General features: G+C 48.7%; 1 protein-coding gene across 1 annotated transcript; it reads right to left on the bottom strand.

Moving 5' to 3' along the window:
* Positions 1-2,024: 2,024 nt before the first annotated feature.
* LOC104628094 (ornithine decarboxylase antizyme 2-like) lies at positions 2,025-11,642 on the bottom strand (the record flags this gene model as incomplete). The annotated part of the gene is given in 5 exon segments (XM_010296562.1): positions 2,025-2,393; positions 4,226-4,311; positions 6,083-6,258; positions 11,485-11,565; positions 11,567-11,642. Coding segments are annotated over 5 exon segments (553 nt in total), but the record flags the coding sequence as incomplete, so codon positions are not given.
* Between the last annotated feature and the right edge of the window lie 329 nt (positions 11,643-11,971).

The following is an 11,971-nucleotide window of genomic DNA, read 5'->3' as shown; positions in this document are numbered from 1 at the left end:
ACCTGGGGATGCTGCAGCCAAGCAATTGGGTCAGAAGCAACAACAATTTGGGTCAGAAGCCCCCAAGCTTGAATCCCTGGGCATCATCACCACTGGGCAGCTGCCCCACAGCCTGTGGGGGTCCTGCCCCACCTTTGCAGGAGGCAGCTGGACAGAGCCTGGCTCCTCCGCCTTTGCCATGGAGGGAACCTGTGCAGGAGGCAAGCACCCTGCAAAACAGGAAGCACCTTTTAGATTTTCAAGAGGGAGTATTTCTGAAGACACGGGTTGATCCGAGACCTCTCCCTTCGACCACACTTGCTTGAACCAGGGCAGGGCAGGCAGAGGCACACGCACTGGCACAGCTTCGTAACCGCAGATTATTAACGAGCTCAGGAGAACATCCTCATCCCAAGCTCCCAAGACAAGAACCTTGCACTTCATTTTACCAGTAAGGCAGGAGCAAAGCAGTTGCCAGCCCCTGGCGTGAGGAATGTGCCAGCAGAGCGCCGTGGGGCGGCAGCAGGGCCCCGCAGCCTGCGGAAATGGCCTGGGAGGCAGCTCCAGCTGGGATAAAGGGATAAAACTCGGCCTTTCGAAAGCCAGAACCAGAAAGCAGCGTTGTTCCAAGCCAGGGGAGAGGTGCAAGGTCTCCTCTGTCCCCGCACCTGGAGTGAGGAGAGGAGGGGCAATGCCTGTTGCAGAGCCAACACTAGAGGGGCTAGAGATGGGCAGAGGTGTTCTACATCAGAGATGCTCCCACCAGCACAGCCAGCCTCCCATTTCAAGCCAGGCTTGGGATTTAATGCCTCACTGAAGAGGGATTAGAGGCACCAGCCCTTTCACTTCATTGGAAGGGAAGGAGGGCAAGAGACACACAGACTTTAAGATGATTTATTCACACAAACTCGTATCCCAGTCCCACCTCTCTCCCCCAAACAGAAAACACTGACCATGACGTTTATGGAATGGCTCGGCTTCAGCTTTTAACAAAATCCTCCACAGAAGGGCAAGAGCACAACAAAGCACACAAGGACAATTCCACACGCAAGCGGCCAGGAAGAGAGCTCACGGCACGCCTTCGGGACCTTCAGAGAAAGCCAGCCGGGTTACATCCACATGGCACAAAGACAAGAGCACAACCTCATTCTCCAACATCAGAAGGGGCAGGGTTGAAAGAGGAGCTACTGCCAGCACCACAGCCCCATCCCTCCAACCTGGGACAGCTCTGGACAGGAAGAGCAGCCCACCGCGACCAGCGGATCCGCTGCCACGCCTGCCCCCACAGGCAACCCCCTTTGGTTTGGATACAGCCGTTGGCTCGGTGTCTCAAGTCTTGAGATCATCTCTTTGGAAAGGCAAGGAGGAAGAACAGAGGTGACGGCCACAGGCCTGCTCCTTACCCATCCCTGGGCAGAGGATAAAGGCGTGAGCTTTTTTGGCTCTTTGGACCATCACAACCATCACACTGCAGGCAGGTAAGGAAACGTTCCCCCAGAGCAGACATATTGCTCCGAACACTCGCTTGACCCTCTGAAACCATCATGGCCCTGCAGGAGGCCCACCAGAGGCTCTGTTCCTGTCAAATAAGCAGCCCCAGCTGTGTGAAGTTCATCTGAATGCCCCTTTTATTGAACACTGTGATAGTGCAGTGGTAACATTGAACAGAGTTAGGACTGCTTAAAACAAAAGCTGGAAGAGCAAGAAGTTTAAAAAAAAAAAAGTTAGACCAGTTAAAACAGCATGGGTCGCCCCAAAGCAGAGACACAGAGGGGGTTTTAATGTAGTGTTAAAGGTTAGCTTGAGCATGTCTCCTCCACACGCCTAACACCCAAAACATGCCTTCTACCTAAAGAGTCTGAGTGAAAAACAAAAAGGTAGTTGTCAGATGAGCGCACATCGAGTGATTGGGAAAGGACCAACACGGGTTCAGAGAAGTCAAGGAGTTGATACCGCATCTACTGCTGTGCTCCCCCACGCACGGCCTGGGCACCAGGCGCCCCTAGGCTAACACACCACGCAGCTGCACGTAAAGAGCTCCTATACCAGTTCATAAACATCTTCCATTTACTATTTGGTGATTACATGTGTGTATATATAGTTCTCTAGGCAACACATTTCAATGAGATAGTCAACTCTGAGGATACACAGGCCAATCTAACAATGAGAAATGCAGTTTCAGTCCAACAGAAGCTTGTTTTCCCTCTCCTTAAGAAAGGAGGTGCAACCCTCTCTCCCCTCAACAGCATCTTCAGGTCACACTGGAGTCCCCCGCTGCAGCTATTCTTCATCAGAGGAAGAGTTCTGATCCAGGGGGTACACCATGAACATCACATCTGGCCGCGATGGGACAGAGGGGTGACCAGGCCTCACGATTTCAAAGCCCAAGAAGCTGAATGTCTTCAGGAGTGGAGCTACCAAAGAGAAGGAAATCTGTTACCACCAGCAATAATCCTTTTTACCTGCGTCACCCTAGAAGCCACAGGTATCAACGTGCACCGAACACCCTCTGCAAGCACATCCAGAGCTTTCTGCACAGAAAGAAGCCATTCTAACATGACAGCCCTCCCAAACAGGAGATTTTGTCTCTTCCTGCGTTCATCACAGCAGCTGCTAAGCATGAAGAGGATTTTCATTGTGCAGCAGAGCAGGTTTGTCCATGTTTATCCTGCAATGTCTGTTCCGTCCTCTCTGAGAAACAGCGACGGCTGGTTATCTACCTGCACCAGCTGCACAGACCCACTTCACCAGGATGCACGTGGCCATCCTGCAGCACGTCAAAGTTTTTATTCTTTGTTATGTACCTACATGGATTGCAGCACCCTTTGAGCCCTGAGTGGGTCAGACCGCAGCAAACAGGAATCTACTTACTCAGGGTCTAGATAGAAATTTGCTGCCTCTGTGAGGAGGACCAGCAGCTCAGTGGAAACTCAAGACAGCTCAGCAGAGCTTGGTGCGGTCCCCCAGGAAAGCTACCATGGGTTACACACAGAAATTCAGAGTCGGGTCAGTCCAGAAGCCCCCCCCACACCTTGTCTCACTCAGACAAGGCTGTGTCATGCAGTGACTGGATGCACACTCGCTTGTTACTAAAGCGATCACTTCCCTGTGACCCATGAAAGTTACCCTGGTGCAGCATCCAATTTCTACAGCAACTTCTGATGATCAGCTTCAAGCCACCTAACAGTCATGCAGAGGAGCTCCTATATATTCTCAAGACAGCACTGAATTTCAGCTGCACAGACAAGGACCCAGGGTCTGGAGCGCTCCAGAACGCATATAAATAAGGCAGGTCCGAGAGCAACACATAGCCCATTTTTAAAAACAAAACCCATTATCAGATGTCTCCTGTAACCAGCCACTGCAGAGGTCACCTGTGGTGGCGGTGACATTATAGCAAGAACTTAATCTGAAAATTATTCTTGGCATTGTAACACGAAATGACATCTTCCTGGGCTCAGCACAGCTTAGCTCTAATAACGCACTTTGTTTCAGAGAAGACAGTGCCGCTTGTGAAGCAGCAGAGTAAAATTAGAATTAAGGTTTGAATTACTCCTGCCATGGCAATTGCTTGGTTACTAGCCTGCGTCTAGTAAGATTTAAAATGACACATCCATCGCTTGGTAGCTCACCACAAATTTCCTCAAACTTCTGTGCTGTAATCATCCAACACGTCTATCTTTAGATCCTAATGCAGCCCCCTTAAGCCATAAGCATTTATAGCCAGGGTCAGGATTAGACCTTCCTGTAGGTCTAGGAAGGGCAAAAGTGCTGGGAGATCTTTAAAAAGCAGATGAACATCAGGGCAACAAGCTACAAGCGTTCATTTCCCATGTAATAACCTCTCCCTGGTCTCTCCTTCCAAACCGCAGAAGCCTGGTGCCAAATGGAGACCTTCACTCCTTAGCAAAGGAGAAATACTGACCAATTTCTGGACAAGAAAATACTCCAAGTTGCTCAGGAGCAGCTTTCCACATACAAGTACTAGTAATAATTTAGCTGCAAGACAGTAAAGCATACCTGCTGGAGAAACCCAAAATACCTAAGTCTCAAGAAAGGACTTAGTTTCTCGTGGAGAAAATATTTCTTCCTTTGCAAGAACAACATGAAAATTATGCCTGTAGCATTTGCTGCAGTAGGAAGTGTGCCGTGGAGCCCTGCCTTGGGATTACCAGATTTCTGTGCAGCTCCAGCAGCACCGTTTTAGATCTAGGGAGCAAACCTGACAGCAGAGGTGAGTTCTCACCTCGATCTTCTCTGCTTTTTCTGAAGCAAATAAAGACATAGTTTACTTTCATTTTTTCTTCAGCAAACTCCAACAGTGCTGACAACCTGCCAAGGAGGAAGAAAACAAAAGAACATCAGCTATAGGAATTCCTGTCCCAAGGAAGCCTCTGAGCATTATCAACTGTTTGGATGTTTTCAGGCAGAAAGACTACTTGTTTACAGACCCCTTCCAGTGAACAATGGGTGCTGAAACAATGGGCTTCCTGCTTCGCTATCCAGCCCTGCAAAAGTAGGAACTATCCTCACACCAAGTCACCCAACGCGTCACTGTCCTCGGCGTCCACATGCCAGCGTGCACCCACCCCCACCACCCAGTGATTTTGCCCAGGAGCCTTCGTACGCAGGAAGCTGAATACGGCAGCGGATCCCGAGCCAGGCTACATCCCCTCTGCCAGCACCATACACGAGGGGATCTGCAAGTTTTGCACCTTATGCGGGGAAAAAGAAGCTCATGCCAGGCAGAAGAGGAAAAAAAAAAAACCTATCACTGAAGGAGCGTGTGCACAGGCAAAGCTGTTTCCTGAACAAATCAGCCGGATGGCACAGCTGATGGACCCCGAATCCACGCTTCCTGCCTCTCCAGCTAAATTATTTCTGCCACCTCTTGACGGAAGCAGCGCCGCATTAACCCCTCTCTGAGCCCCAGGGATCGGCACAGCGGAGCCATCACTGTCACTGCTGACCTCGTCACCATTTACGATGCAGGCTGCTAGAGCGGTGACAAACAGGGCTTCAATCGACATCTAATTAAACAGCAGTCAGCGAGACTGGAGTGCAGCGAGGGAGATTAAATTTGCAAGGGTTTTGTTCATATGGTAATGAACTATTTTAATTATAGCCTCTACTAGGCTGTTTTACCTAGCTAAAAATAAACCTTACAAAACTGGCATTAAGTCACAGTGACACAGGCTGGTTAAGTACCCTCCCGGAAAAACCTGCTCCCAGGACAGCTAAAGGACTTACAGGCCGACTCAAGAAATCACACAAACCTTTAGCTGGACTCGGAGTCGACTGAGACAAGTGCGAGACAGTAGGAATACTGGCACTTACTGAAGGTGCCCAGTGAGGTTTTTTTTTCTCCTTAGTTGGCTTGTGTCATTTACAGATGAACCCTACTTGGAGATTTAGGAGAACTTCAGAGAGCTCTGCAGAGGAATCCAGTACAGCCACATCTACGCCAGAGTGCTCCCCGCCAGCGGAGATCTCTGGCAAAGCACTTGGCAGGAAGTAGCTGCTCTGGAAGCTGCGTTTACACAAACTTCCCAGAGCAGAGCTGTCTGGACAAAACACTACCGTATTCTGCCAACAGAGAAAAATCAGTGGCTCTGGCAGAGCCCAACGCCTGCGTGGCAGCACTCCAGGCACAGACCCACCTACTGATGAGAAGGAGCACATCAATATAATGGAGTTGGTTTTTTTTTTTTCCCTTGAAAGAGAGGAAAATGCCTGCCAAAATAAGCTTGCCAAGTGGCCAGCAGAAAAAAAATAAATATCAGAGAAAGGCTTGTAGATTTTCCATATCAAAGCATGCAAAGAATCACTCTGCTCATTTATTGCTCATTTTTCATTAGGATAGGGACTCAAAAAAAACAGTAAACCATCTGAAATGATCAATAAAGGGAGGAAAAAAAATATATGGAGGACTAACAGGAGGACAGTTTTCTGAGGACAAGGGAGTAAGGACATACTTCAGATACACAAACCTGGAACTGTGCTGCTGTACAGCCCATTCTCCCCGCACGCACAGCGTCACCCATGTAAGCAAAGCCCTGCTCCCTGTGGAGCCACGGGCACAGCTCTGGGATCCTGAACTTACCCTTCTTTGCTTCCATCAGCTAATAATCCATCAGGGATTTCCACAAAGAGGCTCTGATTAGAGAGCACTGCATCCCAAGAGGAGGTCTTCACCTCTGTGACCTTGTACTGGAAGTGGACAATATGAGGCTTCCCTTCGTGCACTGGGACATCTTGGTTAACAGTGATCTTCTCGTCCTGTGCAGGGGAGGGAGGAGAGCATGCTTCGGGGTCAAAGAAAACTATCCATGAGATTGTAAACCAAAAAAAATGTAAGAAATCGTGCTTAAGTGAGCGTGCAAAGGGACTGTGTTTACAATGGGAAGGCCCTCCTGAAAAAGGACCAGCCCTTACAGACTGGTGCACGTCCAGAGTTCCAGCCTATCGCTAACCTTCGCCCCCGCGAGACTCACCATGGCTCGAAGGTACACGCAGTTGGCTGCAAGCTCATGTCCGAGCCCCGGCGCTCTAAACAAGGGTGTAAGCGGTTAAGAGCTTTTGTTCTGACCTACCTGTAATACCTTGCTTTTATTCTAACCTAACACAAAAATAAAGAACAAAAAAAGTGAAGTCCTGCATTATGAACAGCCATAATGACAGAGATGCAAATGCAAAATAATGTAGTTTTACTAAGAAGAACATTATACTCTTCCCTTCCCCTTTCACTGGCTCAGGGAGACACCACAATGATTACTCAGTCCTCGGAGTGATTTTCTAGTCATGTTTTCCTGTTCCAGGGAATGCAGTTTTGCATATTTACATTATATTAGATTTCTGGGTAGTGAGAGTCCATTCATTCACCGCAGGTCCCAGCCGCATCTTTGAAGGGCAGTTCATGAACTACTCTTCAAAGAACACAGCTTGAACCGACAAGCTGGAAAAGCATCTGCTGCCGCAGTCTGACCAATTTCATCGTCTCCCCAATCCCCAACACAGTCTTTTTGTTTAAGGTATGACCACAAATTGCTTTCCCAGATTTTACAACCAACTGGTATGGCAAGTGGTTTAAGGGAAGAAAACACACAGCGCAGAGAGAATCCCAGAACAGAAAGAAGCTACACAGATTTGAAGATCGTGACAAGGTCTTTTCCAGAGACCACAAATGTACACGTCCCTCTCCAACACTGCTCTAACTAGAATGCCAAGCATGCAGTCCACCTCAGATTCAGCTCAGCAGTTCCTAGAAAACAATTTCATGGTTAAACTCCATTCCTCCTCCTGACAATTTTTGCAGGCGGTTGGCTTGCCCAATAATGATTTCCACATTTCACTGCAAAGAGCCCCAGTGAAACGGCAAACAAATTCACTGGGTTGCCCAGCTAACGCTGTCAATCACAGCGGAAGCTGAATTGTTCCCATCTGCCTGGTTACAGGCTTACGCGTACGGACTCTCACACGTTGATAAAGTCACCTGCCCAGCTCTGAAGGGCAGAAGTAAGCCAGATAATACAAGTCACATCTGCTCCAAGTCACAGGAACAGCTGGGAAAGCCCTGTGCCCCCCCTCTCCTCAACAGCAGCAACAAGTGCGGTGGAAGGTCCTTTACTCCATCAGATCCTTAGGTGAGCAACCACCCAGCCTCCAGGCATTTTCTTTATCAGGGTGATTAATTCAGTTCATGATGAACTCTCATCTACTGGTGATCAGCTGGACTGACAATGACACAAGTGACATTGCTCACCAGACAAGGTTTAATAAATGCTTTGTAGTGACATATACTTATTTCTGTCCCCAGCACACACAGGCAGCCAGTACAGCAAGGAAAACTTAGCCCAGTTTGCATCTGCAGTGAAGAAGCATTTACAAGCTGGGCAGCACAAACACATCGCCAGCCAGCGGTGCCCAGTAAGAGGGTGGACAACTCCTCAGTATCGCTGCTTTTCAAGCGGATGTTTTCTTGTAGGTGCTGTGAGTTATTAAGGAAAAAGCATCACTGAAAGACCAGCAGTTCAGCAAAAAAAAAAAAAAAATCTCTGAAGAACCTTTCTAGGCTCCTCAGGCCTGTGTCCCAGTGTTTTAATTCCTATTACCACATGTATTAAAATAGATGCTTCTTGGTTTGACTATTGTGACAAGGAAGAAGCCATGGACTATGTTAATGTTGGTGACAAAGTAATGCCACATGCAAATCAGGAATTGCCTGTCTTTGGTGAGGGGAAGCTGCCATTTGTTTAAAGTCCACAAAGCTTAGCTGAAAAACAAGTTTACACTTCATCAGAATAAATATCCTGTAGGAAATAAGTTTATTCATCGAGTTTTGAAAGAAGTTTTTGTAGTTGCGCCTGCTGCCGGGTTTTACTACAGTTTTAAGCCAAGTGCACTAAGAAACCTACCGACAGCTGCTCAAGTCAGGCTGCTGTTGATAAAGCCACTGCAGAGCCAGCAGCAAGTCAGATTCGAGCCCAGCAAGAGCTCCGCACTAGAAAGGTGTATTTAAAGAAAACAAAACCAAGGAGATTATATGCACATCCTTCACCAGTGACTTTATAGGATCTTCTTACAGTTGTTGTCACTGTGCAGAAAGTGTGTCTGTTTCAGAAAAGCTCCTTCTCTCAAGAAAAGCTCACAGATGCTTCTTTTCTTATACTTCATGAAAACAAGAACAGGGAGAGGAAGTTGAGAAAAGCAGGCTGGGACTGACACATCAGAGGGGGAGGCACATGCCTGCATTCGTGCGGGAAGACTGGCAGGAGCCTGCAACAGGAGGGGAAAAGCTTTCCAAGCCTTCTGGCTTAGCCCTTCTGTCACCAGAAGTTATGCCCTGTGCTCCAAGCCTAGCGAGGTGTTTCCACTTAAGAGCCCCCTAATGTGACAGCCCACTTAAACCAAACCACAGGGATTAAGAGAACCAGTTCCCCCAGTTCAGTGGGAATTACATTTACACAGCCTATCTTGGGCAGCTGGTATTTTATTTCTAGACATCAAAATAGAGACAGCGAGATGCTGGGGAGAGAGGCTGTTCCTGTGAAGCAGCAGCCCAGAATTCTTTGGAAGCCGCTCAAAGCAAAATCCTGTTTACGCAACAAATGTTCGGTTTTAGTTCACCCCTGCAAAATCTCCCCGCTACGCTATCATGGGCAAAAAACCCCCCACGAGGCTATCTTTTATACACAGCAGCTTAAACCACCGGCTCTCCAGCCCTGGGCTCCATTTCAGTGAAGTAAAGCCACAAGGCCCAGCTTCCACTTGGTTACAATTCATTGAGTGCAAGGTTTTCCAACCTGGTTACGCTCCTCAGATGTCCAGAGAAGGACGGGGGGGAGGCCCCTACGTGTTGGCAGCGCAAGAAGAAAGGATGTTATGATCTACCATAGCCAAGCGACTCAAGAAAACCGTGCAAGCAGCCTCCTGTTGGCATGTGCTACACCTGCAGCCTCCTGCCAAGTTTGCTAGCTGGAGCACGTCCCTTCACAGAAAGCCCGTCCTGGCTGCGCGGCACCGACGCCGATCACCATTGCACTCCGAGCTCAAAGCTCCCTTGACGAAGGGCCAAGTATTAACTCTCTTAACACAAAAATCCCAGCAACTATAGGGAGCCCCAGCTGCTTAATTTATAGCGCTGTTGTATACGAGCACCAGGCTGCATACTTTGAAGGAGGCAGGCTCCTTCCGAAAGGTCATCCCTTGAACTAGAACAGCTGATACAGCTGGAAAAAGTACTTAAGCTTTTGGGCCCAGATGCCTTTCCAGGTCACGCTGAAGCTTGCTGGCTGAAAACCTCAGCCTGCTGTAACTACGGCACCGCTAACTTGAGCGGACAACTGAGAGAGGCAGAGTCCCAGTAACCCCTGTCTGATGCTGGACTTTAAACCACCGGGCAGCGCAGCCCACTCTGCTCTGGGATGAGCTATGTTACAGAAAGGGCTGCTTTTCTGAGATTCTGCGAGGTTTTGTCAGCCAAAAAAACCAGAAAGAATTGCATCCTCATTTCTGGGATGCAGCTATCTAGATCCCCACAGGCAGCAACCCTTGCACCTATGCACCACTGCCAAAAGCTTCTGTGTAAATTCGAGGCCATACTGAAATCAACCACCTCCAAAGTGTGGTTCTTTCCACCAGCACCTCCTCCACGTTGAGCCCGTTTTCTGCCTTCGGACCTTGCCTGGCGTGTATGCCAGGCATGGCAAAGCTGCCCTGCAGGAGTCCAAGTTGCGAGGTCCCCTATTTCTCAGCCCCTCCCACCCAGAGGGAATTGGTTATTTGTCCTGAACCCTCTTGAAGCTATTTATGCATCCTTTTCATCCAACAGGAAGCCTGCTGTGCTCTTCGCTACCTCTCCACTGCTCCTCTGCATTTCATATCCCTCTAACATCTGTGACAAGTCAACTGGATAGCATTAAGCTGATGTTATTATTAAGAGGCTACAGAGGTTGACTTTCATTCACAAGGTAAGCGGGTGAGGCACATGCTAAAAACTCACCAAGGCTGCATTTAGAGAAACCTCCTCTGAAAGCAGCCATGAGGTCTGTGATCCTCTCATGAATTTCAAGAGGAAACTTTGGTAGCTGTGACCCAAAAGGGCCTGTATCTATTCATCATACAAAGTCTGTGTGCCTCCCACAGGGTAATTAAAAATCAAGTCTAACACCTATGACAACACTCCTGTCTGAACAGCCAAGTTGGCAAGCTTAGCACAAATTCAGGCTACCTCATCTGATAACACTTTGGCTTGTGGAAAAGCAGTCCCCATCCCCAAAGGGAGACAGATGTGTGCCACCCTAACACAATGCAAAGTTGCACAAGTGCCAATTATTCTACAGCAAGGAACAGGCAGGTCTCCTCATTGGAAAGGAAAGGTCCCGTAGGATGAAGAGGGCCAAAAAACGACTGCTACACAGATCCACGTGCTGCTAAGCGAGTCTCAAGACACCAAGCCTTCCTGATCTTGCCTCATCCTAGGCAGATGTTCTAGAAACGTTCCAGTCTGTGAGACAGCCAGCCGCCTCGCCCTTTTGTGAAGTCAGGAGTAACTCTACATCAGTTCAGGCCGCTGCCAGGCCCCGACAGCTCTACCTTCCGGACTACGGCGCAGGAAGGAGCTTATCAACCATTCTCTCTCTGCATTTCACCTTTCTGCTTCCCACTTCCTCCTTCTGCGAGACATTTAAGAAGTTGTTTCATGTTTTGATACTGCTGGCTCTGCATTCAAGAACTGAAAACAGGCCTCTGGGAACAGGGCTAGTGAATTATTTGCTGCACACCTTTAAGAAAGGGTGTCTTGTTTCTTAACAAACAGGTGATATTTAAGCAGGAGAGCGCTGCATGCAGCTCAGCAACCTGCCAAGAGGTTTCGCTGAAAAATTAACTGTTCTCCCAATTATTACCTTGGAGTTATTCGCATTTATTCCCACCAGACTGTGAAAGGAACCGAACAGAGTTGCAACACGGGTACAGGTCATTATTTAGATGTCAGATCTTTCTCACCTTATATATCAGAGCTGAAAGAGAAGGATCCCTGCTACCCCCTCGCCCACCGGGGATCTTCGACAGTGGGTGAGGGGCATCAGGAGCACCACAGAGGCCCCGGAACAATGTGCCTGCAGCACTGCAGCTGGGGACAGTTACTCAAAGGTAAAATACTACTGCAAGAAAAAGAAAGAGAACACCAGGTTACATTAGCAGGGATTACACTTCGGATGCTACAGCTCCTCAAGACCCCAAACCACTCGTATCCCTGCTCCTCCACAGCACACCAGAGGCAGCTATCGAGGCTTTAGCACCCAGACATCTACATTAAAACCAGTCGCTGCCCAGGTCGTACCAGAAACCGGGGCTGTTCTGTTAGACGCGGAGGAGGGGCTTTGCAGCCAAGAACCCAGAGAGAGTGCTGAGCAACCTCATGCTAATAAGGGACGCCTGGAAGGCTGCCGATACCAGATGGCTGGAAATGCATGACCAGATGAGCACACAT

Source organism: Phaethon lepturus, unplaced genomic scaffold (genome assembly GCF_000687285.1).
Source record: "Phaethon lepturus isolate BGI_N335 unplaced genomic scaffold, ASM68728v1 scaffold52081, whole genome shotgun sequence".
Lineage (NCBI taxonomy): Eukaryota > Metazoa > Chordata > Aves > Phaethontiformes > Phaethontidae > Phaethon > Phaethon lepturus.
Note: the sequence above shows the minus strand (reverse complement) of the source record. Positions and strands in the feature narration are given on the sequence as shown.